The sequence below is a fragment of the Procambarus clarkii genome, chromosome 69 (genome assembly GCF_040958095.1).
Source record: "Procambarus clarkii isolate CNS0578487 chromosome 69, FALCON_Pclarkii_2.0, whole genome shotgun sequence".
In the NCBI taxonomy this organism is placed as follows: domain Eukaryota; kingdom Metazoa; phylum Arthropoda; class Malacostraca; order Decapoda; family Cambaridae; genus Procambarus; species Procambarus clarkii.
The window spans coordinates 17,775,410-17,803,295 of NC_091218.1; the positions used below are offsets into that span (position 1 = coordinate 17,775,410).

At 45.0% G+C, this 27,886-nt stretch overlaps 1 protein-coding gene across 2 annotated transcripts in view; it reads left to right on the top strand.

Annotated features, from left to right (window-relative positions):
* The window catches only part of unc-5, a 321,941-nt gene that overhangs the window by 80,099 nt on the left and 213,956 nt on the right, over positions 1–27,886 (top strand). For both annotated transcript variants that reach the window (XM_069311103.1, XM_069311104.1), the window contains exons 3-4: positions 15,323–15,466; positions 20,808–21,032. In XM_069311103.1, the coding sequence (XP_069167204.1) occupies positions 15,323–15,466; positions 20,808–21,032 (369 nt within the window). The remainder of the gene's footprint in view (positions 1–15,322; positions 15,467–20,807; positions 21,033–27,886) is intronic.

A 27,886-nucleotide genomic window follows, 5' to 3' on the forward strand; every position in this document is an offset into this window, starting at 1 on the left:
TCACAAGACATGACCTTACTAAGCTCAGGACTCCATGTCATTCAGTCCTCGACGATGTGTGGAATTAGGTGGGAACGGTCCTTCCTGCAGAGGTCACTCACCTCTCGCTCCAGGGTTCCTCATTTGCTGTGTACTGCCTCTCTTGTGGCCAATCACAGGTCATTTAATGGTTCGTCAATTGAATATTAGTGGTCGTTTGGTAGTCCCTCAATCGCCCGTGTATAGTCTCTAGTCCTTCAGTTGCCCCTTGGTGGTCCGTTAATGCTCAATCAGTGGTCTTTTCAGTGGTCTTTCAATGGTCCCTAAGGGCTCTGCCTCTCTAATGGAATGTCAAGTTTGTGAGTGTGATGGAGAATATTGTTTGGTCTTGTTTGTGTCACCAAGATCTGGTGGATGTGTGTGTGTGTTTTTACTTGTATGTTTGGTGGAGTATGTGAGCTCAGGAGTATGTTTGGCGGAGTATGTGAGCTCATATGTATGTGTGCGTGAATACAAATGAGCGTATAGCTTCTATGTATTCACATATGTACTCATATGAGCCTGGTTGACCAGTCCAGCAACCAGGAGACCTGGACGACGACCGGGCCGCGGGGACGCTAAGCCCCGAAAACACCTCAAGGTAACCTCAAGGTAGGGTGTAAGTGTGCACTCAGTGTGTACTGACCTAGTTGTGCATGTGGGGGTTGAGCTGCAGCTCTCGTCCCGCCTCTCAACTGTCAATATACAAGCAGCCCCCCCCCCCCTGGTCATACGTGTTTAGGTGTGTTTGTATGGTCGAGTGTCAGCTCCTCAGCCCTGTGTACTCACCTTATTATACTCGCATAGTTGTGCTTGCGGGGGTGGAGCTTTAGCTCTTTGGTCCCGCCTCACAACTTTTTAACTGCTTGATAGGTTTCTGAGCCACATGGATCTGCCTGGTCTCTGATCAGACCTCCTGGTTGGTGGTCAGTTCAACCAGACTGTTGGACGCAACTGCTCGCTGCCTAGTTGATCAGATATCCTTTATCAAATTCTCTTTCGAACATCGCAACAGGTTGGTAAATTGTGCACTTTTGGATGTACTTTTGGATGTACTTTCAGCGTACCTGTTGCACCTCTGCTTTTCAACTGGGCAGTTCTGCACATCCTACCATGCCTCCTGGTCTCATGTTGATTATTTATGTGTGCAGATTTGGAACGAGTCCCTCTAGTATTTTCCAAACGTGTGAATTATTATGTATCTCTCCCGCCTGCACTTCAGGGAATACAGATGTGAACATTTTAAGCGATCCCAATAATTTAGATGTGTTATTGAGAGGATTCGAGCAGTAAAAGATCTCTGCACGTTTTCCATGTCAGCAATTTATCCAGATTTGAATGGGGCTGTGATTATGCAACAATATTTCACGCTATTTCACTCTTACATTTATTTTTGTCATTAGTGTGGTTTGAGTTTTATGTGGTTTATGCTATTATATTTTTCGCTCTTTTCGAAATCGTCGTGTCATCTGCAATAGATGTTACAGTACTGTAGTTTGAGTCCTTGTCTATGTCCCATATGAAGATGAGAAAGATTACTAGAACAAGCACAGTCTCTGCTCACAGGAACTGAGCTCTTCACGGTGTATGATCCGGATTTTACTCTGCTGACTCGGGGTTCTGTTTAGAAATTAAAGATACAGCTTTGTACTTTGCCGGTAATTCCTTTTTTGTTGTGTTATGTTGACAGTTGATATGTTGACTTGCTGATGGATGATTGGAGTTTGCGTCATGGTAAATGATTGAAGTGGTGGTGGTTGCTGGTTATGTGGATGATTGTAATTGCTATAGTTGTGGCTGGTAGATATCGACAGTGGCTGGTGAATGACTGGTAGGCTGGTGGTGGATGAGTGGTGGTTACTGTGGCAAAGGAGAAATCAGAGGAAGAGCCTGGGACGACCTCAAAGACGAGGTATTATAGCGTCGAATGCTACACTGTGCGCCAGGCGAACATAAGAGTGATGATGGTACTGGGATGTTAAGGGCAGATTCCGGGTGACGACAGTATTGGTACTGGGATGTGAATGGAAAGAAGAGTTGAGGGGGGAAGGGGAGAGACTCAGGATGATGATGATGATGATGATGATGATTATGGTACAGGGATGTGAAGGGTATGAGGGAGAGAGACTCCGGATGCAAACTGAGAGGTCGTTGTGTTCCCCCTCTCGCTCTCTCTACAGTGTAAGCTTGTTCATGTTGTTTGTGCAATTTAATCACCTTCTCCTGTATTCATTTGCCGCCTCACTATTCAGAGAGAGAGAGTGTAGGGTGAGTGGGGAGGGGACACACACACACATGTCTGTGTGTGTGTGTGTGTGTTTATGTATGTGTGTGATAAAATCTCCCTAGGCCTAAATGTCCCCACCTGCTCCTCGGCCGTGAACGTCATTATCGAATCGTCTATTTTCCGTTATCTTTACGGGGAATTAATGGTCATTAGGTGGGAAGAGTCGATTTAATGGGGAGGGGGGGATGGTAGATAATAGGGGGATTTAGAACCTAAATAAATTGTCTATGTCCGGGGGGGGGGGATTTGATCGTGGATTAGAGAGATATTTATAATATTTCGCTCTTTCGTTTTTTTTCATTTAATATATTGATTTGTTCAGTTCTCCCGGTGAGGAAACTTGTACTTAGGCTCGTGTAGGTCACTGGGCCAACTACTGACCGTCTCGAGGATACAACCCACAACAGTTGGCTAACTCCCTGGTATCTATTTACTGCTGAGCGAACAGACGCATCAGGTGAAAGGAAACGTGCCCAAGCATCTCTGTCGCCAGGGGATCGAACTGAATTCTTCACTGACTTGAAGTAGAAAACAGTACACAGAACACTCGAAGAGTACACAGTGCACAGGGAGATCACACAGTATACTGGGAGACTGCACAGAACACAGGGTTGTTGTTGTTGTTTTAGATTCAGCTACTCGGATCAAAAAGTTCCAAGTAGCACGGGCTATGGTGATCCCTGTGGAACAGGGATTGTCTACATGACACAGACAAAGGACGCAGGACACAGGGAGAGTACACAGGACACAGGGGTCGTGGGAATGACAAGTGGTGGGAGTTACCTTTCAGGCTAGATGGGCGTATGTCCCTGGAGACCTATTAAGGTAAACTTGTGGCTCTCAAGGGCACGTTTCCCCTCACAGAAGGTTCTCCCTCCTCCCTCTCTCCGTGTGGGAGAGGAAGAGACGAGGGGTTTCGGAGGTAGGTGTGTGTAGGGAGGTTGGTAGGTTGGTACTGACTTGGTCTGAGGACCATTATTCCCATGACCCGGTCTCTGACGAGGGCTCCTGGGCAGTTGGACGCTGCTGCGTGAAGTCTGACGTTATGAATCACCACATCGTAGTTAATCAGGTAATATTTGGAAGTGTTTATGAAGTTCTCTCTTGAATAGCTTGAGAGTTCGGTCAGTTATACACTTTTATGTATAGTGGGAAAGTGTTGCAAGGTCTTGGGCCCTTGATGTTCTCTCTCAGCATGCCTATTGCAACTCTGCTTGTCAACGGGGCTATTTTACACTTCCTGCTTCCCAAAAAGAGGTATAACTGAATGGCCTTTCACGGTGTTCAAAATAATACTCTCTAAACACCTTCAAATGTGTTTATGCCTTATCAACCAGGCTGTGATTTATACGTCAGGCTGCGAGCAGCCTCGTCGAACAGTCTGGTTGACCAAATTACCAACCAGGAAGCCTAGTCAGAGACCGGGTCGAGGAAACGATCTTCGAAATCATCGCAAGGTAAGGTGCCCATCTGTAGACCTGCCCACCGTAGACTTGCCCATCCTCTGAGGGCCCCTCACAAGGAGTGGCTGAGCTCCAAGGGGCCCACAGGCCATAACCCATGTTATTCCTTCAGGGACCGTCCGCCTCCCTCATGCATGCTCCTCATTTCCTCATCCTCCGCCTCAACCTCCGCCTGTTCCTCCTCCTCTATACCTATCATCTTGCCCTTCTTCTTTTCCGCTTATTCTCTTTGTGTCTACCTTTCATCCCTCCCCATATTCCTCCACCCCCTCCCCTCTTGTCTTCTCCATTATGGGATTTAATGGTTGTGGGGCCCACGGGTGTGATGGAGGCATCCAAACTTCGGAGTTGACCGCTGGAATAAGTTGATGAAGCAGGTGTAGACCTCCCCCTCTCTCCCTTTCCCCCGTTCTCCAGGACCCGTAATTGACTGGGAGTGAGGTTGACGGGACAGGCGTGGAGGCATCCAAACCTCGAAGTTGACGGGACGTGTAGTTGACAGGGTTATTGATGGGGCGTGTGGTTGACAGGGTAGTTGGCGGGGTGTGTGGTTGACGGGACGTGTGGTTGACTGGGCGTGTGGTTGACAGGGTGGTTGACGGGGAGTGCTGGCCAGGGGGTGTAGATCACCCAAAGATAATCTGGGTGACTGAGGAATTCAACTGAGACGTCCTTTCTCATTCCTCTCGCTTCTACTCACGCTGTCTACCTTCCCCAATTCATCGCTTTTAGCCACTCATCTTTTAGCCACACTCCCTCATCTTTTCTCCTCACTTCTGATTCCTTCTCTCCTGGTTGAGAATACTGGTAAAGATGGTTCAAGATAAGCATTGCTGTGACCTACACAGTTGTCTGTTATATGTTTATCACATGATCTCCCAGGACCTCTCATGTTCTCCCAGGACCTCTCATGCTCTCCCATGACCTCTCGTGTCCTTCCATGACCTCTGGTGCCCTTATAAATTCCACTGTGTGTACTGTATTATAATGTGTTACCGTGTAATCTCGTGTGTCAAAAACCTCGTCAGAGATTCTCAGGAAGCAAGCAAAATGACCTCTTAAGGGTCTTTAACCTTTGCCTTAAACCTAAACCAAATAGGAAAACCAATAAGAAAAGAAAACACCCTAGATCTGCTTGATACCTCCTTGATGGGGTTTTGGGAGTTCTACTCCCCAAGCCCGGTCCGAGGCCAGGCTTGACCTGTGAGAGTTTGGTCCACCAGGTTGTTGCTTGGAGCGACCCGCAGGCCCACATACCCACCACAGCCCGGTTGGTCCGGTCTTATTTCTGCAAACAATGGTGAAGTGATTAGGAACGTAATGCTTCCAAATACATGTTACTATGGTCACCACCTAATGAAAATTTAGATAAGCACTAAGATTTAGATAAGTTCTCCCATGATTCCGGGTCTACTGCATGGGCAGTAGACCCGGACAACTAGTCTCTCATCCAAGAGCAGGAGAATTCACCAAATACCATTTCATCAACGCACTTATCACCTGGGAACTAATAAACCAAGACCTGGCAAAAATAAGTTGAAAACACCTGGATAACGCAGAGCACAGTGCCTCCAGAGAATATGTACAGTGGCACTAGACATGAGCTCAAGTCATATCACTAAGAAAGAAAAAAATGAATATAAAAATTATTCCGACATTCTCGTGTATTCGTCAAGAACAGATCACAGAATACAAGCGCCCCACAAACTCTCGAGTACAAGCAGTCTACAGAAGGAAATAAAGCTATTGAGCAAACACATTAAGTTTCGTGTAAATCCAGGAGCGACAGAGCCAGACAGACAGAGAGTTACGATAAAAAAAGGAAAAGGGGCGGTGTTCTACCCATACTCTTCTCTCTATCAGCCATTTGCTACGCAACAACAAGAAATTAACAAACTCTTTATTTGGAAAATGTGTTCAGCGGAAATTCGCTATAACTGATATTTACTGTTGGTTACTGTTGAGCTGTTTCTTGTGGTCTGGGGGAACAGCCTTGCTCCAAGGACTTGTATTAATTCTGATGTCTAGTTTCTCAGCTTGTAATAATGATTTTTTTAATATTAACTTCCTATTTAACTCTCACTGCTATAATATTATTCTAAAAAGCCATATTATTGTTTCTTTTGTCTTTCTCTTCATAAAATGAGTAGAGAGAGAGAGAGAGACTACGACTATCATCTTACTATAGCAGTGTTCATTTTCTCTCCTTGTAGAGGCTGTCGCTATTTTTAACACACTTTATCTCAAGAGGTGGTCGTGGTCCTCCAGCAACCTGAGGCGTGGGCGCCGGGACGAGTCCTCAGGACCTAACTCAGGTGGACTTAGGCTTGCTCAGGTTACTCTTGCCCACCATTCTTGTCTGATCTTTGTCGTGTTTCCTCTCTTCTGCCCAACACTACCACTTTTTTAAGGCTAAATTTAATCCTTTTCTCTTTCCTGTTGTCTTTCGTAATTTCGCACAGTATTTTACCGTTTTTTTTTCTTGTAGTTAAGTAGTTTTTTTTGCAATGCCTCTTATTGTTATCCAATGTTTCTCTTCTATTCTTATAATGCTTCTTCTCACCCCTTTTGAGTGCACATGTACGCCTATCCTCCCTCCCTCTTTGCATTGTTTCTTTGTCCCATTTTCCTTGTGTCCAGTGTCTCTCCCTATTTGTAATTCCACTCCTCAACTCCTTGGTCACAAGTCTTTCGACTATCATGGCAATGCCTCTTTTTCTTCCCACCCCGTTTGTCCAGCGTTTCTTTCATCGGTGAGTTGAAGACTCCCTTGGCGTCATTCATCACCATTCCTCGCTCTTAAACTGTGCAATTCTTTCTCGTGTTTTTACGCAAAGTTCCCCAACACAAACCTCTCAGACACAGGATCTTCGAATTCCAGAGTGTCCCGCCTAATGTGTGTCAACGGGGTACCTCCTAGCCCGGTTTATAATGGTCCTGGAAGAATCGTCGCTATTTCCAGGCAAGGGCTCTGGAATGTGTCGTCTTCAACAGTGGCAAGAGAATGGCCGCTCTGGCCCGGGGAGAAGAATTGTCGCTTAATGTTTCTCATTTGGGGGTTTTGCTGTTCCAGACTCGAGTTTGGAATAGAACTATAGTATTTTCGGTGGGAAAACTTTAAGGTTTTCTCCGTTAAGGACAACGGTAGTAATCTGGAATACCGTTACATTTATCTGTTAAACAAAGGTACAGTGATCTGAAGTATCCGAAGAAGGGAGCCGGTCGGCCGAGCGGACAGCACGCGGGACTTGTGATCCTGTAGTCCCGGGTTCGATCCCAGGCGCTGGCGAGAAACAGTGGACAGAGTTTCTTTCACCCTATGTCCCTGTTACCTAGCAGTAAAATAGGTACCTGGGTGTTAGTCAGCTGTCACGGGCTGCTTCCTAGGGGTGGAGGCCTGGTCGAGGACTGGGCCGCGGGGACACTTAAGCCCCGAAATCATCTCAAGATAACCCTCATAATGCTCCATCCACTCAAGCACTAGGCAAAAGCGTGCTGTGGTCCTACACTTCAAGCAGAGGACAAGGGTCTGCAATATTCCAGCGCTTCAATTAGAAAGGACAGAGATGTAACGGCCTAACTCTTCCAGCGGGAGGGTAGTGGTGAGTGGGTTTCCCAGAGAAAAAGTGGCCATGATGTCAAGAGTTGACAGAGGTGTCAACTATGATTGACACCTCTGAGCTCTCCTAACCGGTTTATGGGGGCGTTTTCTTATAAACCTTGCCAGCGGGCAGGACCTGAGACGCCCTCCAGGAAAACGAATGGAAATATATATTCCATAAAGTTGAATTCTTGATTATTTTTTGTCAATCAAGTTTTAAGAGGAAAACTAAATATGAAAACTGCAGGTGAAACAGTGGATTTAATTTACACTCCTGATAAGCAATGCCAGATTAACTTTAGATCAAATAAATTCTAAGCTAGAGAATCTCCAAGCTGGAGATTCTTCCTGCTGGAAAATCTTCAAGTTGGACACTCTCCAGGCTGAACAATTTCCGTTTTGAATAAAACTTTAGCTTGAGATTTTCAAGCTTCTCCAGTTCAATATGTTCTCACCCTCCTACTCGCAGATAATCTTTAGACTGGTATTGTAAGGCAGGCGGGTATGGAAGGTCCTGTCGACTCACAGAACAAACCCCTGCCACTGTGAGAGCTACCTTAGTATTTGCTAATGGTGAATGTTTTGCTGTGGTCCAGTGTAGTTCAGAGGACCAGCGGATTACAAATTATTGACGGGGCTCTTGTTTTGAATGTCTGACTTGGTGACTGTTGATGATTATCAGTCTCATTCATCCTCTCTCACTCGTCCTCACCTTCCCTTCCTCATCCTCCTTCATCCAACGTAGTCTTGTCCTTGACTGTACACGGGCTCCACGTTGGAGCTGCAAACTCCAAGAGAGAGGGAAAAAAAAGTGTGTGTGTGTACTCACCTAGTTGTGCTTACGGTGGTTAAGCTCTGGCTCTTTGGTCCCGAAATGTGTGTGTGTGTGTGTTAGGGCGTGTGTGCGTGCATCCGTGCAGGAATGGTAGCCAGCATTTTTATTTTTTTTACTAGAGTGAAGTGATGGCGTTTTCAACGAAGGATTTCTGCCTTTTTCTCGCGAAGGATACCCAGGACTCTCCTTGACGAGTGGACCTTTCAACCAGGATAAAGGAATTTACGTTCGTACATTTTATAATGGGAACGTTTGGTATATATATTTTTGTTTCTAGTGATGCATGGAAAGAATAGAAGTACACTTCATGTATCTATGTATGTATGCATGTATGTACTCACCTAGTTGTGGTTGAGGGGGTTGAGGTTTGGCTTTTTGGTCCCGCCTCATTGACGGGACCATACCATACATACATACATATGTATGTATGTTATATGTATCGGATGCCTTTGTTTACTAATCACTGTTACGTTTTTTTAATTATCAGTCAAGTATTAACGAACGAAAGATAAGGTTTTTACATTTTAACGATTCAGCATTAACGAGCCAGTATTGTTTGAACGAGTGTCTGAGCGAGTGGTTTGAACGATTGATTTGAACGAGTCGGTAGTAGGTAGCGTTTGGGCCAATATTTATGACAACTGGTTCGAATGAGTGGTTTAAGCGAGTATTTTTAACTAGTAGTTTCAACGAGTCAATTTGAACGAATGGTTGGAACGAGTCGGTGTTAACGACAAAAACATCAAGGCCGACAGGGCCATCCCAGGACGAGAGGCAGAGCCCGGAACAAAGGGGCAAGATGTACCTGGGAAGTCATCCATGTCTCTTCCTGTGGATGACCTGTGGGTGACCTGTGGGCCTCCTGCGTGACTGTGGGTGACACCACCACGCCCTGGGAGCCCGCAGGGAGGGCGGAGTGGATGACAGTAGTGTGAGAGAGAAAAATATATAGAAAGGAAGACAATTATGTTTAGTAGTGAGGGTAGAAGCGGTAGGGGGAAAGGAAACAAGAGCTAAGAGTGAAAAGCACATGAACGAGTGAAGGGAGGAAGAAGAGGGAAGGGGAGAGAGAGAGAGAGAGTATGCAACATTGCACTGGTGTCTGCTCTGTTCAAGTTCCGCTCTGACAAATTTTGTTATTGAAAGACCTCTCAACAATTTTGCAACTTTTAAAGGTGAGGGCGAGCTGGATTGTTTGTGCTGTGTGTGTGTGTGTGTGTGTGTGTGTGTGTGTGTGTGTGTGTGTGTGTGTCAGCGCTGTCTCTCACATGAGAAGAGGAAGTAAGGGAGGCGGAGTCAGGGAGCTGGAGTGAGGGCGAAGCTAACAAAGGAGACGAGAAAGGAAGAAAATTATAGGAAAAATACAATTTAGGAAACTAATAAAACAAATGAAAATGATTAAATGGATAACGAAAATGATGGAACAAGGAGGAAGGGAAGATGAGATGGTGATGACGAAGGAACAAGGATGGAGGGAAGAGATGGAGACGGTGATGAAGGAGGAACAAGGAAGGACAAAACCATCTAAGATTCATCACAGGGTGGGTTTTAGAAGACCTTATTTTTTCCAGATTTCAGCGTAGGGGTGGGGTGGGGAGAGGTGGAATGGGAGTGCTGGGGAAGTGTAAAGGAAAGTGATGGGAAGGGAGTGTTGGGGCGGGGGGTGGGAGTGATGGGGAGGTGGAGGGGGAGAGCAGATAGGGAGCCAATAATAAGTGGCGTGAGTTAGAGGGGCAAGACGCCTTATATTAGTGTGTGACTTATTGTCACACACTTGAACACTTATTGTCCTCGTGTTCTCACCTCCACCGCCATTACTGCTACACTTTTCCTCTTCATTCCCTCTAAACTTTCCTCCCTTGTCCTCCCTCTCGTTCTTGTATCTTCCACCTTCCGTTCACTCCTGTACCTAGCTCTGCTCTTCACATTTCTATGTAATTATCTCACTATTTACCACAAAATGTCACTCTACTCCTGAAATATCTTTCTCACTTCTCCAATATATATATCTCATTCCCTCACATACACAATATCTCAGAATATATCCCTCACGTTCCTCAGTTTTACCTCACTGTCACAATTAATCCTCCACCTCCCTCTCTCCCCTCCTGCTCGTGCTTCCTTTTACATTATTTCCCCCCCGTATACTTTTCTTAATTTTCGTTGCTCGACAATTTATATCTACTTTACCCCCTTCCATCCCAGTATCGCCGTTTTCTTTGATACCCACATAATCGTTTTATTCTATGCCCGTTTCTTTCTCTTCAAGTTCGGTTGCAATTTGAGTATTCACTACTCTTTTGGAAGGCCAACAAGGGAGAGAGAGAGAACTATGCAAGAAGACAAATCTGGAGTCCCGTCTGGACCCTGTCAATTCATCAACGTTTTCATAACTTGAAACATTATGTTCAAGAGCAGCATTCTCAGGGTTCCCCACCTGGTCCAACTTCGTGGATGGCAATTGCAACACAAGGCGCTCAGTCTTGAGTAAACACAAGGCGCTCAGTCTTGAGTAAACACAAGGCGCTTTTGAGTAAAAGCATTACTCAAAAGCGATCAATTATTTCTAGTCATGATTCGTGTTTGGAACAACTAGATATTTCAGGAATCAATCGAATCGGCTGACCACATAAAACCTTTTGTCCACACATGACTCCAGCTTCACCCTGTATATACACTTGACTCCAGCTTCATTTGTGAACACAAATGTCCCTAGCTTTACCCTGTATATACATATGGCTTCAGTTTGACTTGTACATACACATGGCTCTAGCTTTACCTGTATATATACATGATTCCAACTTCATTAATTTCCTTGATGCAATGGAACTAAAAAGTTGTTTAAAATGCAAACGCCAATTAAATGTTTGTTGCATAAATATATGGAAACAAATAATTGAAAAGTCCATCGGTATTGGTTGAAAAAATAATAATAATTTGCGTGTTTTATTAAAAATACGAGGCTCAGGTTTATTTATACGTTATTTAATATGTGGTGCATTGTGACCTTCGTGCTGTGGGTCCAGAGATTATTGATACATTTGGCAGGTTTTGGTGTGGGTTAAACTAGGGATCTTATTAATCCCAAGTTTTAGTTTGAGATATACTATACACACACACACACACACACACACACACACACACACACACACACACACACACACACACACACACACACACACACACACACACACACACACGTGGCAGCAAGAGAGACGTATACATTTTGGACGAGCCAACAAGAGATGTTGACAACATATATGTTTCATAGGTGAGAAGGACGTGGAGGTTCCCAGAGCAGGAGGAGGGGCAGCGTGTGTGGTGGTGAGAGGTGTTGGAGGTGGAGGGAGGGGGGTGAGGGAGGTGACGAGAGGAGGAGAAGGAATGTCTTGGAGGTGGATAGGTGGAGGAGGGTGTTTGGGTAATGTCTTAGAGCCGTTCTTTTTATATTAAGGTAAACCATCATTAGCTGCTGCCTCGGTAATTAGCGGTGGGTCTATTGTGTCTCGCCTTGCGCGCGCTCTCTCTCTCTCTCTCTCTCTCTCTCTCTCTCTCTCTCTCTCTCTCTCTCTCTCTCTCTCTCTCTCTCTCTCTCTCTCTCTCTCTCTCTCTCTCTCTCTCTCTCTCTCTCTCTCTCATCAGGTTGACAGCTTTCCGTAGAATAGGACCCATCAGTCGTTTTATAACCAGTTTATTCCCAGTTACTACTAGGTGAAGATTGGTGAAGTGTTAAGTATGAATGTCCATGGAATTCTCCCTGGCCAGGGCTCGAACACAGACAAAATTTGCCCCCCTAAAATATCTTGCCCAATAAACGTCTCAGTCTAGTTAGGAAACGCCTTTGAAATGTAGAACTGACATCCAGGAAAGTAGTTCAGAATCCGAACCAAGTTTGCTTTTGGAATTCGTTCTATTGGCGACGTTGTTGGGTAGTTATGGAAGTGGAAGTGAGGTTGGTTATAATGTTGACTTTGTTGTTGACTGATCTTGCTTTATGATTCTCTTGCATTTTACCTTTCACGTTTTGATAAGATTATGAGCTTACTGTACGGCTGTTCCTTCGTGTCTTACACATTATGGTTAAAGTCTTACATGTGATTTTTTTGGGACCACTGAAATTTAAATGCTAGAATGTATCTTCAATATTCCCCCCCCCCCCCCTTAGATGAAACACGTAATCACTCCAGTTGACGTGCAGGTGGCATGCCCCAGCATACTCTGGTCGTATATTGATGATTGATGAAGATTATACCACCCAAGAGGTGGCACGGGCAAGAGTAGCCCGTAAACAGTGTATCTAAGCAGAGGCTATTATAAAGTAGTTAGGTTCCCTCCACCCCTTTCCCTTCTCCCGCCATTTACCCGCCCTTCCCGTCCCTTACGCCGAGGGATGGGGCTATATATCAACGCTGTGGACGCTAAACTTTGACATTGCTAATGATTTTGGTGAGAGGGGGAGGGGTAAGGGGGAGATCCGGCGATAAGGGGGAGGGATATTAAAGAAGGGGGGGGGGGAGAAAGGCGGACTTAAAAAGTATGGGGGAATTAAGGGAGAGGCTGAGATAAGGGAGTGGAAAGGACAAGTAGGAGACATCCAAAAGGAAAATAATTCATAACTACTCATAAGGTTTTCGACGTTTCGCACACTGGCACAGTGTATGATGCACTTTGACGTGTACTCGCCTAGTTGTGCTTGCGGGGTTGAGCTCTGGCTCTTTAGTCCCGCCTTTTCAACTGTCAATCAACTGGTGTGCAGGTTCCTGAGCCTACTGGGCTCTATCATATGTACACTTGAAGCTGTGTATGGAGTCAGCCTCCACGACACCACTGCCTAATGCATTTTATTTGTCTACTACTCTGACACTGAAAAAATTCTTTCTAATGTCTCAATGGCTCATTTGGACACTCAGTTTCCACCTGTGTCCCCTAGTGCGTGTGCCCCTGGTGTTAAATAGTCTGTCTTTATCCTATCAATTCTGAAAATCTTGTATGTGGTGATCATGTCCCCCCTAACTCTTCTGTCTCCCAGTGACGTGAGGTTTAATTCCCGTAGTCTCTCCTCGTAGCTCATACCCCTCAGTTCGGGTACTAGTCTGGTGGCAAACCTTTGAACCTTTTCCAGTTTAGTCTTATGCTTGACGTGTGCCACAGCCTGGTTGATCAGCATACTTTACCTGCTGGTGAGTCCGAGAATCAACGTCCTGGTTGATCAGGCATCATTTGGTTGTATTTATTGAGTTCTCTTTTGAACACTGTGAGAGGCGACCAGTTATGCTCCTTATGTGTGGAAAGTGGTGAAAAGTCTGGAGAGTGGAGTATTTTCTTTCACTGGAGAGTGAAAAAAAAAGCAGAAAGCATCTGCTTTCCAACAGGGCTTGTCTGCACATCCTGCCATGTTTCCTGGTCTCATGTGTCGTTACTTATAGGTGGAGATTTGAAACCAGTTCCTGTAATATTTTCCAAGTGTAAGTTATTATGTATCTCTCCTGCTTGCGCTCTAGAGTATACAGATTTAGAAGTGTTTAGCAGTCCCAATATTTTAGAGGTTTTAGAATGGATTCTAGCAGTAAAGGATCTTTGCATGCTCTCCAAGTCAGTAATTTCTCCAGCTTTGAATAGAGCTGTTATTTTGCAAAAATTTTTCACTCTTGTGTTGAATCTTCCATTGGTGTTTGAAGGGTATCATCATTGATATGGCATCTCTTGTTTGAAAGGTCCTTGTTATCCAACCTGTCATTTTTCTTGCAGTTGTGACAGCTACTTTAATGTGTTCTTTAATAGTAAGGTCTTCCGACATGATTACTCCCAGATTTTTTTACTTTGCTTTTTCGTTCTATAGTGTGATTTGACAGCGTTTTATTACGAAATTTACGTTTTATATTTTCGTTGTCTTCATATAGCGCAGGAGCTAGAACTTATTTTTTATTAAACAAGATGTTGTTATCTATGGCCCATTGAAAGACTCGGTTTACATCACCCTGCAAGTTTTCATCGTCCTCCATATTGTCTACTCTCACGTCGTATATGCGATAGATATAGTATCCTGGATATGTGCTTCTCGCTCTCACTATTTACCAGTTCGTAAAGGACACAACTATCTTGCCAGACCAAACACACAAACCCACCAAACCTGCCCAAGTCGATGCATAGAAAGCGTCACTATTACAGTAATTTAATCTTTAAGAATTGGTCTATTCCGTAAAATACGCGATTAATTACCAGACGGGTTGACTATGAGCAGCTGTCTTGTCTACATTAACTTGTGTCACAGTTGTTTAATTTGTATTAAACAATCTCTCTCTCTCTCTCTCTCTCTCTCTCTCTCTCTCTCTCTCTCTCTCTCTCTCTCTCTCTCTCTCTCTCTCTCTCTCTCTCTCTCTCTCTTTCTCTCTCTCTCTCTATCTCTCTCTCTCTCTATCTCTCTATCTCTCTGTCTCTCTCTCTCTCTCTCTCTCTCTCTCTCTCTCTCTCTCTCTCTCTCTCTCTCTCTCTCTCTCTCTCTCTCTCTCTCTCTCTCTCTCTCTCTCTCTCCCCTTCCTTTTTTCTAAAAAGTGTAGACGTGGTGAAGGCAACAGAGACCAATTACATGCCAGATGCTTCAATGCCTTTCATTTGACGTGATCAAAAACGGCTTGGTGGATCCCAGGACCTCTGGCTCCTTATTACTCCCAGGATTGTCGCCCTTATTGCTTGATGGAGCGTCGAGGGCATGTCGCACTCTTGCTTCCTCTGCATAGGTGAGGTATACCTGGAGTATACAAGGATATACCTGGAGACCAAGGCAAGACCCCTGAGTGTGGATCATAGAAGCTGCTGTTATATGGCTCTCCCTATTGTATTTTTACTGTATGATCGTATTGTTGTATTATTGTGATCTATGTATTTTATTATTCTTCCCTCCTCTCTTTCTCTCTCTCGCTCGTTCTTCTTTATCCATGTTCTTTCCTTCCTCCTGTGTTTCAGACCCTCTTTTACACTCCGGATCCTTTAGTAGGTAGGTCCAGTCAACATGAAGGATCTGTTTTACCTTTTTTCATAACTTGCATACGAAGGATTTTTTTTTTTAGGTGGATGAGTTGGTCAAACTAACCCTGTTTCCCCTTGTGTTTCCCCGTCAGGTGAGGGGAGTGAGGAGGCTGCGGGGCCGCTGACGGGGGTGACGGACGACTCTCCTCCAATCATCTTGGACGAACCTCAAGATGCTTTCGTCATCAAAAACAAGCCGGCGTCTCTCACTTGTAGAGCCGCCCACGCCCTCAAAGGTGAGTTGTCACTCGGGGTACACGCGCTCAAAGGTGAGTATCACTCAGATACATGCTCTCAAAGGGTGAATATCATTCTGGTGGATGTCGTCAAGGGTGAGTGTCTACTGGTAATCGCCCTCGAACGAAGTGGTGAGGGCGCTCACCACTTCGCTCGACCTCAGAGGTGAGTATAAGTCTTAGGCATTACCCCTCGAAGATGAGTAACTGCCCCTCCTATACTAGACGAGTAAGCGAGTTACTATTAGCTTCACGCCAAACTATAACTCAGGAACAAGCCACTGACAGTTTGTTATGTAAGCAAAAACCCTCACAACTATACATTGGTTTGCTGGGTTGTTTTACCGTGTTTGTTGACGTTACCTGTCAGAGAGCCCCTCGGCTCTCAGGTGGGCACAGGTGTGTTTATATTCTGAGGAGCAGGTGTATGTCTAAGGTTCCCCTGCTGTATACCCCAAAAATACAGGAAATACAGACAACATACACGATACTCATGGGCACCTTGAGACATACCTGGAGAGGATTTCAGGAGTTCTTGCATTCCCAAAACCCGGCCTGGGGCCAGGCTCAACTTGTGAGAGCTTGGTCCAACAGGCTGTTGCTTGGAGCGGCCCGCAGGCCCACATATCCACTACAGCCTGGTTGGTCTGGCATGATACAGCACCTAAATTATCGAGATCATCTCAAACCTCCCAAAATGCCACTCTCTGGAAAAAGAAAGAGGTATCAAATAATATATACATGGAAGATACTGGAAGGCCAGGTGTGCTACAAGTATGCTTCAGGTATACTCCAGGGATATTCTGGGTATACTTCAGGTATAAACAAAAAGATTATTTTTATCCTCAATCAATATTTTCCTCCCCCTTGCAAGGGATCATGACCTGATTGTTTTGTGACATCTGATTGGACGAGGTATGCGATTTGCTTATGGCTTCGTGACTAATGATTGGTCGGGGCACGCCAGCTGCACAAGGCAACCACCACTTCCCGCCACGTGATTGGCAGATTTGAATTCGGTGCACTAATTCTTATTCGCTGAAGAATTTTCGCGATTTTCGAGAACGCGTTTTTTGGCCGTAATAATAATAATAATAATATTAATAAAAATAATAATAATTATGATTATTATTATCTTACAGGTCTGCAGTCTTGTATATAAAGTGATGTAGTACATATATACGCACCCGGGTTCGATTCTCGGCTGAGATAGAAACAGGCACTTGATGCTTCTGTTCACCTAGCAGTTAATGCGTCGCTGGGAGTTAGCTGCTGTAGGTTGCATGGTTGAGATGTGTGTGTGAACCAGAAATATATTAGATATGATAGAGAAAAGTGACTGCATTATAGATGCGACGGTTAGACAAAAGCGGGTGTCCAAGAGCTAAGACCTCGATCCTACAGTCACAAATAGGTGAATACATCCTCGATTGATTGATGAAGATTAAGCCACCTAAGAGGTGGCACGGGCTAAAACAATACATCCCCAACATATACACACACTAAAATTTATATATAATTGTCTATAATACACCTCACCTAGGGATGTATAGCCAAGTGCTTGTACCTGTGAGAGAGGCAGCATGAGAGCAGGTACCGCAACAATCTACTTCTCTTATGAGTAGATACCTTACCTTGAGGTTACCTTGAGGTGCTTCCGGGGCTTAGTGTCCCCGCGGCCCGGTCGTCGACCAGGCCTCCTGGTTGCTGGACTGATCAACCAGGCTGTTAGACGCGGCTGCTCGCAGCCTGACGTTGATCAGGACCAAGGATTAATAAAGGATATAACCAAGGATAAATAATAGCACCCCGCTACTAGCAATGTTAGTGGTGAACCGTTTGCACCATGGTCACTAGCACCACCGCTGCTAGTCCCTCACCACCACCACATGCTATCACGAATCACGTAATTCCACATGCCTGTGGACGATATCTATAGATCAACTATGGCAACCTAACCTTTGGCCTCATAACTACCACCAATCCTGGCACAACCCCGACATACCACATACATCATTCCCGAACGTAATCTCACATATCTCTAGGCCCCAATGAATGCCCACCTCTGTAAGAAGTTAATAAGATCGGAGGATATATGGTTTATGCCTCCCTCAACCTCTTCCTTCCTCCCCTTCACCTTCTTCTATTAACAAGAACCTCAAAGAACCCAATGACGATACTTCTTAAGACACAAGTACTATTTAGAGTGGAGTATTGCTACACACTAACAACCCTATTCAAAGCTGCCGAAGGCCCTGGAGAAGGTGTAGAGAACGATTAAGATATCATACCAACTTTACTGCCAGAGTCTATTCAATGAAACACCTAAAATAATGCTATTGTTGAAAATCCCACAATTTGTTCTCCTTGTGAGCTGGCGAGACAGATAAATCATAATTTACAGTTGGAAAATATTAGAGGGACTGGTTCCAAATCTGATCACGGGAATAACTCCTTGTGAGACCAAGAGGCTTAACAGGAAGCTCAGAATAGCCCAGTTCAAGAACAAGAGTGCAAAGGGTATGAATATTATATATATTATAATACAATTATACTAACATGAAGGGACAGAGACAACAACTTGTTTCATCTTTCCTCTAAATATGTGGAGCATTACAAATAGATTCATGTATTCTATTGGGAAATTGATACCTCCGAAGTGTGTTTGATCAACCAGGTTGTGATTCCTGTGGTGGAATGCGTGCAGCATCGTGTGGCACTGGTAAACCAGAAGGCCAGGTCAGAGACCGGGCCGCACGGACTCTGATCTCCTGAATTGCCTGAAACATGAATCATGTAACTCAAGTAACATTAACAAGGTAACGTACTTTCTTACCTCAATATCTTAGTATATGAACGAATCCACAAGGGTCGTAACGAGGATTCGAACCTGCGTCCGAGAGCATCGCAGACGCTGCCTTAATCGACTTTTTAGTATATTTTGTTACGAAAAACATATTCATTGTTAAAATTCTTTTAATCATGGTACAAAGTCTAAAAAAAAATGTATAAATGTTTTCATTAGTCGTCTCATGACGATAAAATTTATATATAAAATTCTCAACTTATTCATAGACCAAGGGCTCTGTGATGTCAAGAGTTCGGCACGAAGAAAAATGGAAAAAGATCAAAACGAATTCTGGGTCCCGGGCGGTGCTCAGAGTGTTCACAAAAATTGTGTTCTATTTTGGACTGAGAGATTTCATTTGATGGGAGATTTTGGTGCAGAAAATATGTAGAGCTTGACCCAGCTCTCTCTCTCTCTCTTGACCCAGCTCTCTCTCTCTCTCTCTCTCTCTCTCTCTCTCTCTCTCTCTCTCTCTCTCTCTCTCTCTCTCTCTCTCTCTCTCTCTCTCTCTCTCTCTCTCTCCTCTCTCTCTCTCTCTCTCTCTCTCTCTCTCTCTCTCTCTCTCTCTCTCTCTCTCTCTCTCTCTCTCTCTCTCTCTCTCTCTCTCTCCTGAATGCTACAGGTCTCTCTCTTTTCTAACATTTAGAGAGAGAACAAAAACAACTGAAGAGCGAGGACAATGATAGGATGGATAATAAGAACCTTTACAAGAAGATATACCACATCAATGATAGTACTCTTCAAAGCACTGATGTCACTTCAAACCACTGATGTCACTTCAAAGCACTGATGTCACTCTTTAAATCACTGATGTCATATCACAGGGAATATTCTTCAGTCCTCGCATCCCCCTTCAAGGCAGACAAGACAACAGAGTTCGAAAACATACAGATATCCTTTACTGTTTACAAAGAACCAGTGAGACACATTAGCTGTTGGAACCCACTTTTGGTACTCAAATTGTGCTCCTTAGAACGTGATTTGTCTTTAATAATACAGACAGGAAGATTATACAAGGACAATTTTCAGACCTGCATAATAAATTTAAAACATACTGGAGTGAAGACAAGGTGCGAAGTGCAAAATAAATACAGTGTGTATTTTTATGTATGTACAATGTGTCAGAGTGTGCCATAAGCAGAGTTAAAGAACAGTGTAAACATCAGAGGCTCGCGGTTTTTCTACTAGCAAATATAAAAAATATAACTGAAACGATAGTAGAAGCTTTGAAGGGAGAACTTGACAAGTTTCTGATTGAGTTACAGGATCAGGCAGGCTGTGTAGCCCTGAGGGCTGTGTAGCCCTGAGGGCTGTGTAGCCCTGAGGGCTGTGTAGCTCTGAGGGCTGTGTAGCCCTGAGGGCTGTGTAGCTCTGAGGGCTGTGTAGCTCTGAGGGCTACAAAGACCAACAGCCTCACAGACTGACCCTAGACTGGACTGCAATGCGAGAACTCACGAAATCGTCTGTAATATTCATTTACAAGTTTTTTATATCAATATTTCTGCGTGTGTAACTTTCTCGTGGCTTGCCTGGAATTTTTTGTTAGTGGCATGTTCGTTTCTCTCAAACTTAATAATGTAAAAAAACTAAAAAAAAATTATTTTATTTAATTCCATTGTTGAAGAATGAGTGGTTTGGAGTTTGGAGAGAATAAAGGTGTGTGAGCCTTCAACAAAGGGGGCTCCCCTGCCTCCTGGTACCCTGTTGATATTCACCCGACCATTGTACCAGGATTGTCTACTTTTTATGTGATCGTAATTGCTGTAATCAGGGAGTTGTGTGTGTGTGTGTGTATTGGTGTGTATTTGTTTATTTTCGTGTATGTTGGTGAACCTTGATGTTTGTGTATTTCTCGGTAAAGTATTTGTGTGTATTTCTCGGTAAATCTGGTGAACCTTCAGCCTGATTGTTGGTTTTTTAATGGTTTTACTGGAGCAGGAATATTCATCAGGGTAATGTTTTTCGAGCGTGGCTCCCCTGGCTCGCTAGCCAGGTCGCCTGTGGCTCCACTCAGCCACTGTGCTCCAGTGTACCTTGCTGGCCTCCAGTCAGTACTCTTCTTCTTTTGATTATTATTATTTTTATTATTATTATTGTTTTGTCTTATTTCGTTAGCAACATTATTTGTTATACCATAACCGTTATTGTTTTTTGTAATATCACTGTATTTCATTGGTGGTTGTAATTATGTCTTACAAGTTAGAGAAGCTCTAGGAGTTATTCTGGTGTTATCATTGACATTTTGTTATTAGTATTTTTATTACTATTCCTTACTGTGGTTATTCTTATGATAAGTATTATTATGATTATTGTTATAATGATTTGTTATGATGACTGTTTTTATAAGTATTCTTATCGTGACTATTTCTATCATGACTATTCTTATCATACCATTGTTACATATTTAACTATTGCATACTTAACAGTACTACTATTATTATGCTAAGTATTATGAGTATTGTTGTTAGCGGCGTCTGCCATTCTCTCCCACAGTTAACTTCAAGTGTAACGGCGGGGTGTTGGGGCCGAGCTCGCAGACGGAGAGTGACTTCGTGGAGCCGATGACGGGGGTGCGGGTGGTGGAGGTGCAGCTGAAGGTGGAGAAGAGCGTGGTGGAGGGCGTGGGCGACCTGGACGAGGCCGGGTACTCCTGCCACTGCCTGGCCTGGAGCTCGCGCGGGGAGACCATCAGTAGGACAGCCAAGGTCGCCACTGCATGTAAGTACCAAGCTTTGAAAGCTCTATACCTTTCCCCCGTCCCATCTCAAATTTTTAGCCTCTGACCCCCTTCCAAGTGCTATATAGTCGTAATGGCTTGGCGCTTTCCCCCTGGTAGGTCCCTCCCTCCTCCGAGCCCTTCCCCTTTTCTGTCTCTTTAGACAGACGTCTCTATGGTCTTCGTAATCTAAAATGTAGGTTATACCGTCGTTTCATACTCTTTTTCTCAACTATTTTGAAATTAAATATTGTGTATTATATATTTTTCTAATTGTTCTGCTTAATAGGGTGGTTCGGGTGTGGGTTGGGGGAGGTGGGGGTGACAGTGTGGGCCGCACCTTGGCCAGGTGGGTGGCGAGTGACAGTGCGGAAAATATATAAAAATTACATCTTTCACGCAATTTAGCAGCATTTTTCAATCTTTGTGGTACCCAGCGCGCGAGTCATTCCGCCATTATTCTGCCCAATTTACGTTTGATGATTTGTTTATGGAAATGTGGGGGTGATGGTGGTGATGAGCAGCTGGTTTGTTATCATCACACATCACCACCACAACATCGCCACATCACCACCACAAGAACACGCGATTTCGACTGGATTCGAGCCCTGGCAAGGGAGAATTTACTTGAAACCATTCCTATCCTGTTCGACACTGTTCACTTGGCAGTAATTGATAGCCCGGTTGTAAACCAGTTGGCGGATGGTGTTCCAGGGAAAACTAGTGGGTGAGGTTTACCATCAACGACGGGAGGCGAGCGCTGTCGACCTGCGAACGGGAGTCATAACTCTTCTCCTGTACCCACCTGCGGGAAAAAAAGTGTGCATCCGTTAGTTCTAAATATTGTGGTGATGGGCATGTGTCATGGCCTCACCCACACACCCATTTGCTCTTCCGAGATCTCTGGCTGTCTCCACCTCATTATATAATATATTTTGTTGAGCCGGCACATCTCCTGTGCCAGGTAATTACCATGGGCTCGCTATAAGGGTGTTGCTTGGAACGTTTTGTTCCGAGTAGCTGTGTAAAACAACAGTTTTGTTAAGCTTCTTAATTGATGGTTACTTCTTCTTTTAGATTTTCCCCCTTGTTGGGGTCCTGGTTAATTAGTGTCTGCTGTGTGACAGAGTCGACTGTGTACAGAGAAAGGTCTGCTGTGGTACCGTCACGGATGCCACTTGTGTTCTGTGTTGTTGCTGACTTGGAGGCCGTCATAGCGGTTGTGCCTCCTGGTCCCGTGTCGGAGAAACACGCAAAAGCCTTTATTGCTAAAGGTCGCATCTCTGCGGAAAACAACTTCGCCTTCCAGGAGATTGACACAATATTCAGAAGATGCCAAGCGACCTTCCCTTTCCCTTGGGAAGGGTAGGGGGCGAGCGCCGCTTTCCCCTCCCTCCCTCACACACTGATAACCAACCGGAAGACTATCGACACCCATTGATCCTAGACGATAGAGGCGTCAGGCGCCCTTTGCACTCTGGGTAGTCTTACAAAAAGTCGCAGCTTAAAGACAGAATTGAGAAAACTTTTCCCTCACACTCAAGCCCTGTCAGCCAAGATCGCAGTGACCTTCAACACAAACCAGGAACCCACCAACACCTGGCACCTCTGCCAACCGTGTTTCCGCCCAAAAATCCTAACCATAAACGGAAAATTCTTATCACCTCCCTGTGACCCTAGACATCAGTACGCCAGGCGTCGTGTCAATCCGGGCCGCTGAAGAGGAATATCTGACGACAGTATGGAGATCCAGTGGTCAAAATCGCATCACATAATCCGACGGACCTTAGGTAGAGCAGGCGTCCAGTCGTTCCCAGGTAGAGTAGGTGTCCAGTCGTCCCTAGGTAGAGTTGGTATCCAGTCGTCCCTAGGTAGAGTTGGTATCCAGTCGTCCCCAGGTAGAGTAGGTGTCCAGTCGTCCCCAGGTAGAGTAGGTGTCCGGTCGTCCCTAGGTAGAGTAGGTGTCCAGTCGTCCCCAGGTAGAGTAGGTGTCCAGTCGTCCCCAGGTAGAGTAGGTGTCCAGTCGTCCCCAGGTAGAGTAGGTGTCCAGTCGTCCCTAGGTAGAGCATAGGTGTTAAGGTTGAAAAAGAGTCCATCTTGTGCGTCGTTAAAGATATTTGGTTCCGTCTCTCCTCCCACTTGGTGTTATCCCAGTTTTCATACCGCCTTTACCCTCGATACCATGAAAATGAAAACCGACAGATCGAAAAATTATTTGCCATTATACTAATGTAGTAGGAGCTCCCCTCTGTTCTGTTGATCCCCTCATTCTACTTGTCCAGCCTTCGTATCCTCCCTGCGAGACTCGCTCTTTCCCCTCTCCTTCCCCTCTTACGCTTTCTTCCCTTTGCTATCGTTTAAACTCCAATTTACTCCAATTATCCAGACTCTCCCCTTTCCAAATATTTACGCATTTCTCAGGCCTGCCACTTTTCCAAATAACTTGCTAAACTATTTCATCTACCAGACCTGGCACCTCCTCTACCTCCCTTTGTCCAAGCAACCTCTCTTCTCATATCCTTTTCCAGATTTTCGCTTCCAGATCCTTACCTCTTCCAGATCTTCGCCATTTTCAGGTCGTCTTATATTCTAGGTCATCCCCTCTTCCAGATCGTTCCGTGTTTGTACCATCTTTCCGATAGCCTGAGCTCCCCTTGTAAAAGTACCCCTCATGTCCGAAGTGTCCCCTCTCTTTCCAGCATCTCCCCTCCTTCCCCTCTCCCGTAAGCGTGATGACATCCCCTCGACTAGGATTATGATGCCCAGGATACGAAAGGTAAACAGCTGACGCTTGTAAACACGGTCGAGAGAGCTTAGGAGAATGGAGGATATGTCCAGGCATGTAAGGGGAAGGGGTCTCTTTCCGTCCCGAAGATCTTCTTCCTTGTAGAACAAATTATCACAAGACAAGCCTAGCCCCAGGCCGGTCTTGGGCAGTAGAAGAACTCTCAGAACCTAGGTATGACAAGCTTAGTCCCAGACGAGGCTTAGAGTATAGAAGAACTGCCAGAAGCCACTTCAGGCGTACACGAATTTATATTTATATTTTCTCCCGATGAGAGAGATATAGGGAGGTAACTTGAGATGTTGAAGACTCTTCGACGCGCACAAGAACGGACACACGGTAACGCTGGTATGGCATCTTAGAGAGCTTTGTTGTGCTACGTTATCGTTCCTTCCCATTTATGGAGACACATGCCTAAGAATCTGAGAATCAATAGCGCAGTGGCTGTGAACAGGGAAGGGGGGCGGCCTCTTGGGTGTCGGTAAGGGTCATGATGGCTGACACGGAAATACGAACGGTGTTACAGAGAGAACGCTTGCAGAAGAAATCAGATTTTTTTTTAAGAAAATGGGAAACTCTTGGTTTTGGTTCGTAAAGCTGTGTTTGTCAAGATAGTTTATTGCACCACAGAATGACACGGTAATTATTGGACTGATAAGGAAGATTATTGTGAGAATGGTGAAACATTAATGATAATTAAAAGAATCCAGACACAGACACAAGGAAAGGGAACTATCAGGGGGGAAAGCGCCAAGCCATTAGACTATATAGCACTTGGAAGGGGTCATGATATGGATTTAGGATGGGACGGGGAGAAAGAACGATGCCCAACCACTTGGACGGTCGGGGATTGAATGCCAACCTGCATGAAGTGAGACCGTCGCTCTACCGTCCAGTCGTTGGTTGGGACACAGACAGAAGAAATACATACAAATAACCCGTCTCTGCCTTTAATTCCATACACTCCCTGTCGCTAGCTCCCTTCCTCACTCTGTGCCTCCCTTCCACTGTCAGTTCTTATCTTTCTCTCTCTCCCTTCCCTCGTGACCCTCCCTCCTCCTCCCTACCGCTCATCACTCTCTCCCTCTTTACCTGCACCAATTATTTATCAACAGCAGATGACCGAGACAAATATATAAGGGAGTTGAACGTTTAAAGGGAATGACTGTTGTAGTGACTAGACAGTGACAGGAGATGTTGGGTGGGACACACACACACACACACACACACACACACACACACACACACACACACTTTGGGCCGGTTCATCCCGGCCCAAAGGGAAAAATCCGAGAAGCAACAGAAGAATCCATGGTATAATAGGGCATGTATGGAAGCGAAGAAACTGAACAAAAAGGCGTGGAGGAACTTCCGGAATAACAGAACACCAGAAAGCAGAGAGAGATACCAGAGAACCAGGAATGAGTACGTCAGGGTGAGAAGAGAAGCAGAGAAAAATTTTGAAAATGATATAGCAAACAAATCTATGGGAAGATAGATTGGAAGAACAGAGACCCGCATGGAGGACCAGAAACATGGAGAGCTAAGCTGCTGGACGTGGCAACAAGAAACTTTCTAAGCCAGCACACCAAAGAACCAACAAGAATGAGAGGAGAAGATGAACCAGCAATGCTTGATTTGATATTTACCCTAAATGAATGGGATATAAGGGAAGTTAAGATGGAAGCGCCCTTGGGAATGAGTGATCACAGTGTATTGAACTTTGAGTACCTGGTAGAGCTAGGACTTATCTCCCCCCAAAAAGAACTAGGAATCAAAAGGCTGGCATACCGAAAGGGGAATTATGAACAGATGAGAAGTTTCCTAAGTGAAATACCTTGGGACACAGACCTCAGAGATAAGTCTGTACAGGGTATGATGGACTATGTTACCCAAAAGTGTCAGGAGGCAGTAAACAGGTTCATCCCGGCCCAAAGGGAAAAATCCGAGAAGCAACAGAAGAATCCATGGTATAATAGGGCATGTATGGAAGCGAAGAAACTGAACAAAAAGGCGTGGAGGAACTTCCGGAATAACAGAACACCAGAAAGCAGAGAGAGATACCAGAGAACCAGGAATGAGTACGTCAGGGTGAGAAGAGAAGCAGAGAAAAATTTTGAAAATGATATAGCAAACAAAGCCAAGACCGAACCAAAGCTACTCCACAGTCACATCAGAAGGAAAACAACAGTGAAAGAACAGGTATTGAAACTTAGAACAGGCGAGGACAGGTATACAGAGAATGACAGAGAGGTGTGTGAGGAACTTAACAAGAGGTTCCAGGAGGTCTTCACAATAGAACAGGGTGAGGTCACTGTGCTAGGAGAAAGGGAGGTAAACCAGGCGGCCTTGGAGGAGTTCGAAATTACGAGAGAGGAGGTCAAGAGACACCTGCTGGATCTGGATGTTAGAAAGGCTGTTGGTCCAGATGGGATCTCACCATGGGTACTGAAAGAGTGTGCAGAGGCACTTTGCCTGCCACTCTCCATAGTGTATAGTAAGTCACTAGAGACGGGAGACCTACCAGAAATATGGAAGACGGCGAATGTGGTCCCAATATACAAAAAGGGCGACAGACAAGAGGCACTGAACTACAGGCCAGTGTCCTTGACTTGTATACCATGCAAGGTGATGGAGAAGATCGTGAGAAAAAACCTGGTAACACATCTGGAGAGAAGGGACTTCGTGACAAATCGCCAACATGGATTCAGGGAGGGTAAATCTTGCCTTACAGGCTTGATAGAATTCTACGATCAGGTGACACAGATTAAGCAAGAAAGAGAGGGCTGGGCGGACTGCATTTTCTTGGATTGTCGGAAAGCCTTTGACACAGTACCGCATAAGAGGCTGGTACATAAGCTGGAGAGACAGGCGGGTGTAGCTGGTAAGGTGCTCCAGTGGATAAGGGAGTATCTAAGCAATAGGAAGCAGAGAGTTACGGTGAGGGGTGAGACCTCCGATTGGCGTGAAGTCACCAGTGGAGTCCCACAGGGCTCTGTACTCGGTCCTATCTTGTTTCTGATATATGTAAATGATCTCCCGGAGGGTATCGATTCATTTCTCTCAATGTTTGCGGATGATGCTAAAATTATGAGAAGGATTAAAACAGAAGAGGACTGTTTGAGGCTTCAAGAAGACCTAGACAAGCTGAAGGAATGGTCGAACAAATGGTTGTTAGAGTTTAACCCAACCAAATGTAATGTAATGAAGATAGGTGTAGGGAGCAGGAGGCCAGATACAAGGTATCATCTGGGAGAGGAAATTCTTCAGGAGTCAGAGAAGGAAAAAGACTTGGGGGTTGATATCACGCCAGACCTGTCTCCTGCAGCACATATCAAGCGGATAACATCAGCGGCATATGCCAGGCTGGCCAACATACGAACGGCATTCAGAAACTTGTGTAAAGAATCATTCAGAACTTTGTATACCACATATGTCAGGCCAATCCTGGAGTATGCAGCCCCAGCATGGAGTCCATATCTAGTCAAGGATAAGACTAAACTGGAAAAGGTTCAAAGGTTTGCCACCAGACTAGTACCCGAGCTGAGAGGTATGAGCTACGAGGAGAGACTACGGGAATTAAACCTCACTTCGCTGGAAGACAGAAGAGTTAGGGGGGACATGATCACCACATTCAAGATTCTGAAGGGGATTGATAGGGTAGATAAAGACAGTCTATTTAACACAAGGGGAACACGCACAAGGGGACACAGGTGGAAACTGAGTGCCCAAATGAGCCACAGAGATATTAGAAAGAACTTTTTTAGTGTCAGAGTGGTTGACAAATGGAATGCATTAGGAAGTGATGTGGTGGAGGCTGACTCCATACACAGTTTCAAGTGTAGATATGACAGAGCCCGATAGGCTCATGAATCTGTACACCTGTTGATTGACGGTTGAGAGGCGGGACCAAAGAGCCAGAGCTCAACCCCCGCAAACACAACTAGGTGAGTGCACACACACACACACACACACACACACACACACACACACACACACACACACACACACACACACACACACACACACACAAGGGGGCCTCGTAGCCTGGTGGATAGCGCGCAGGACTCG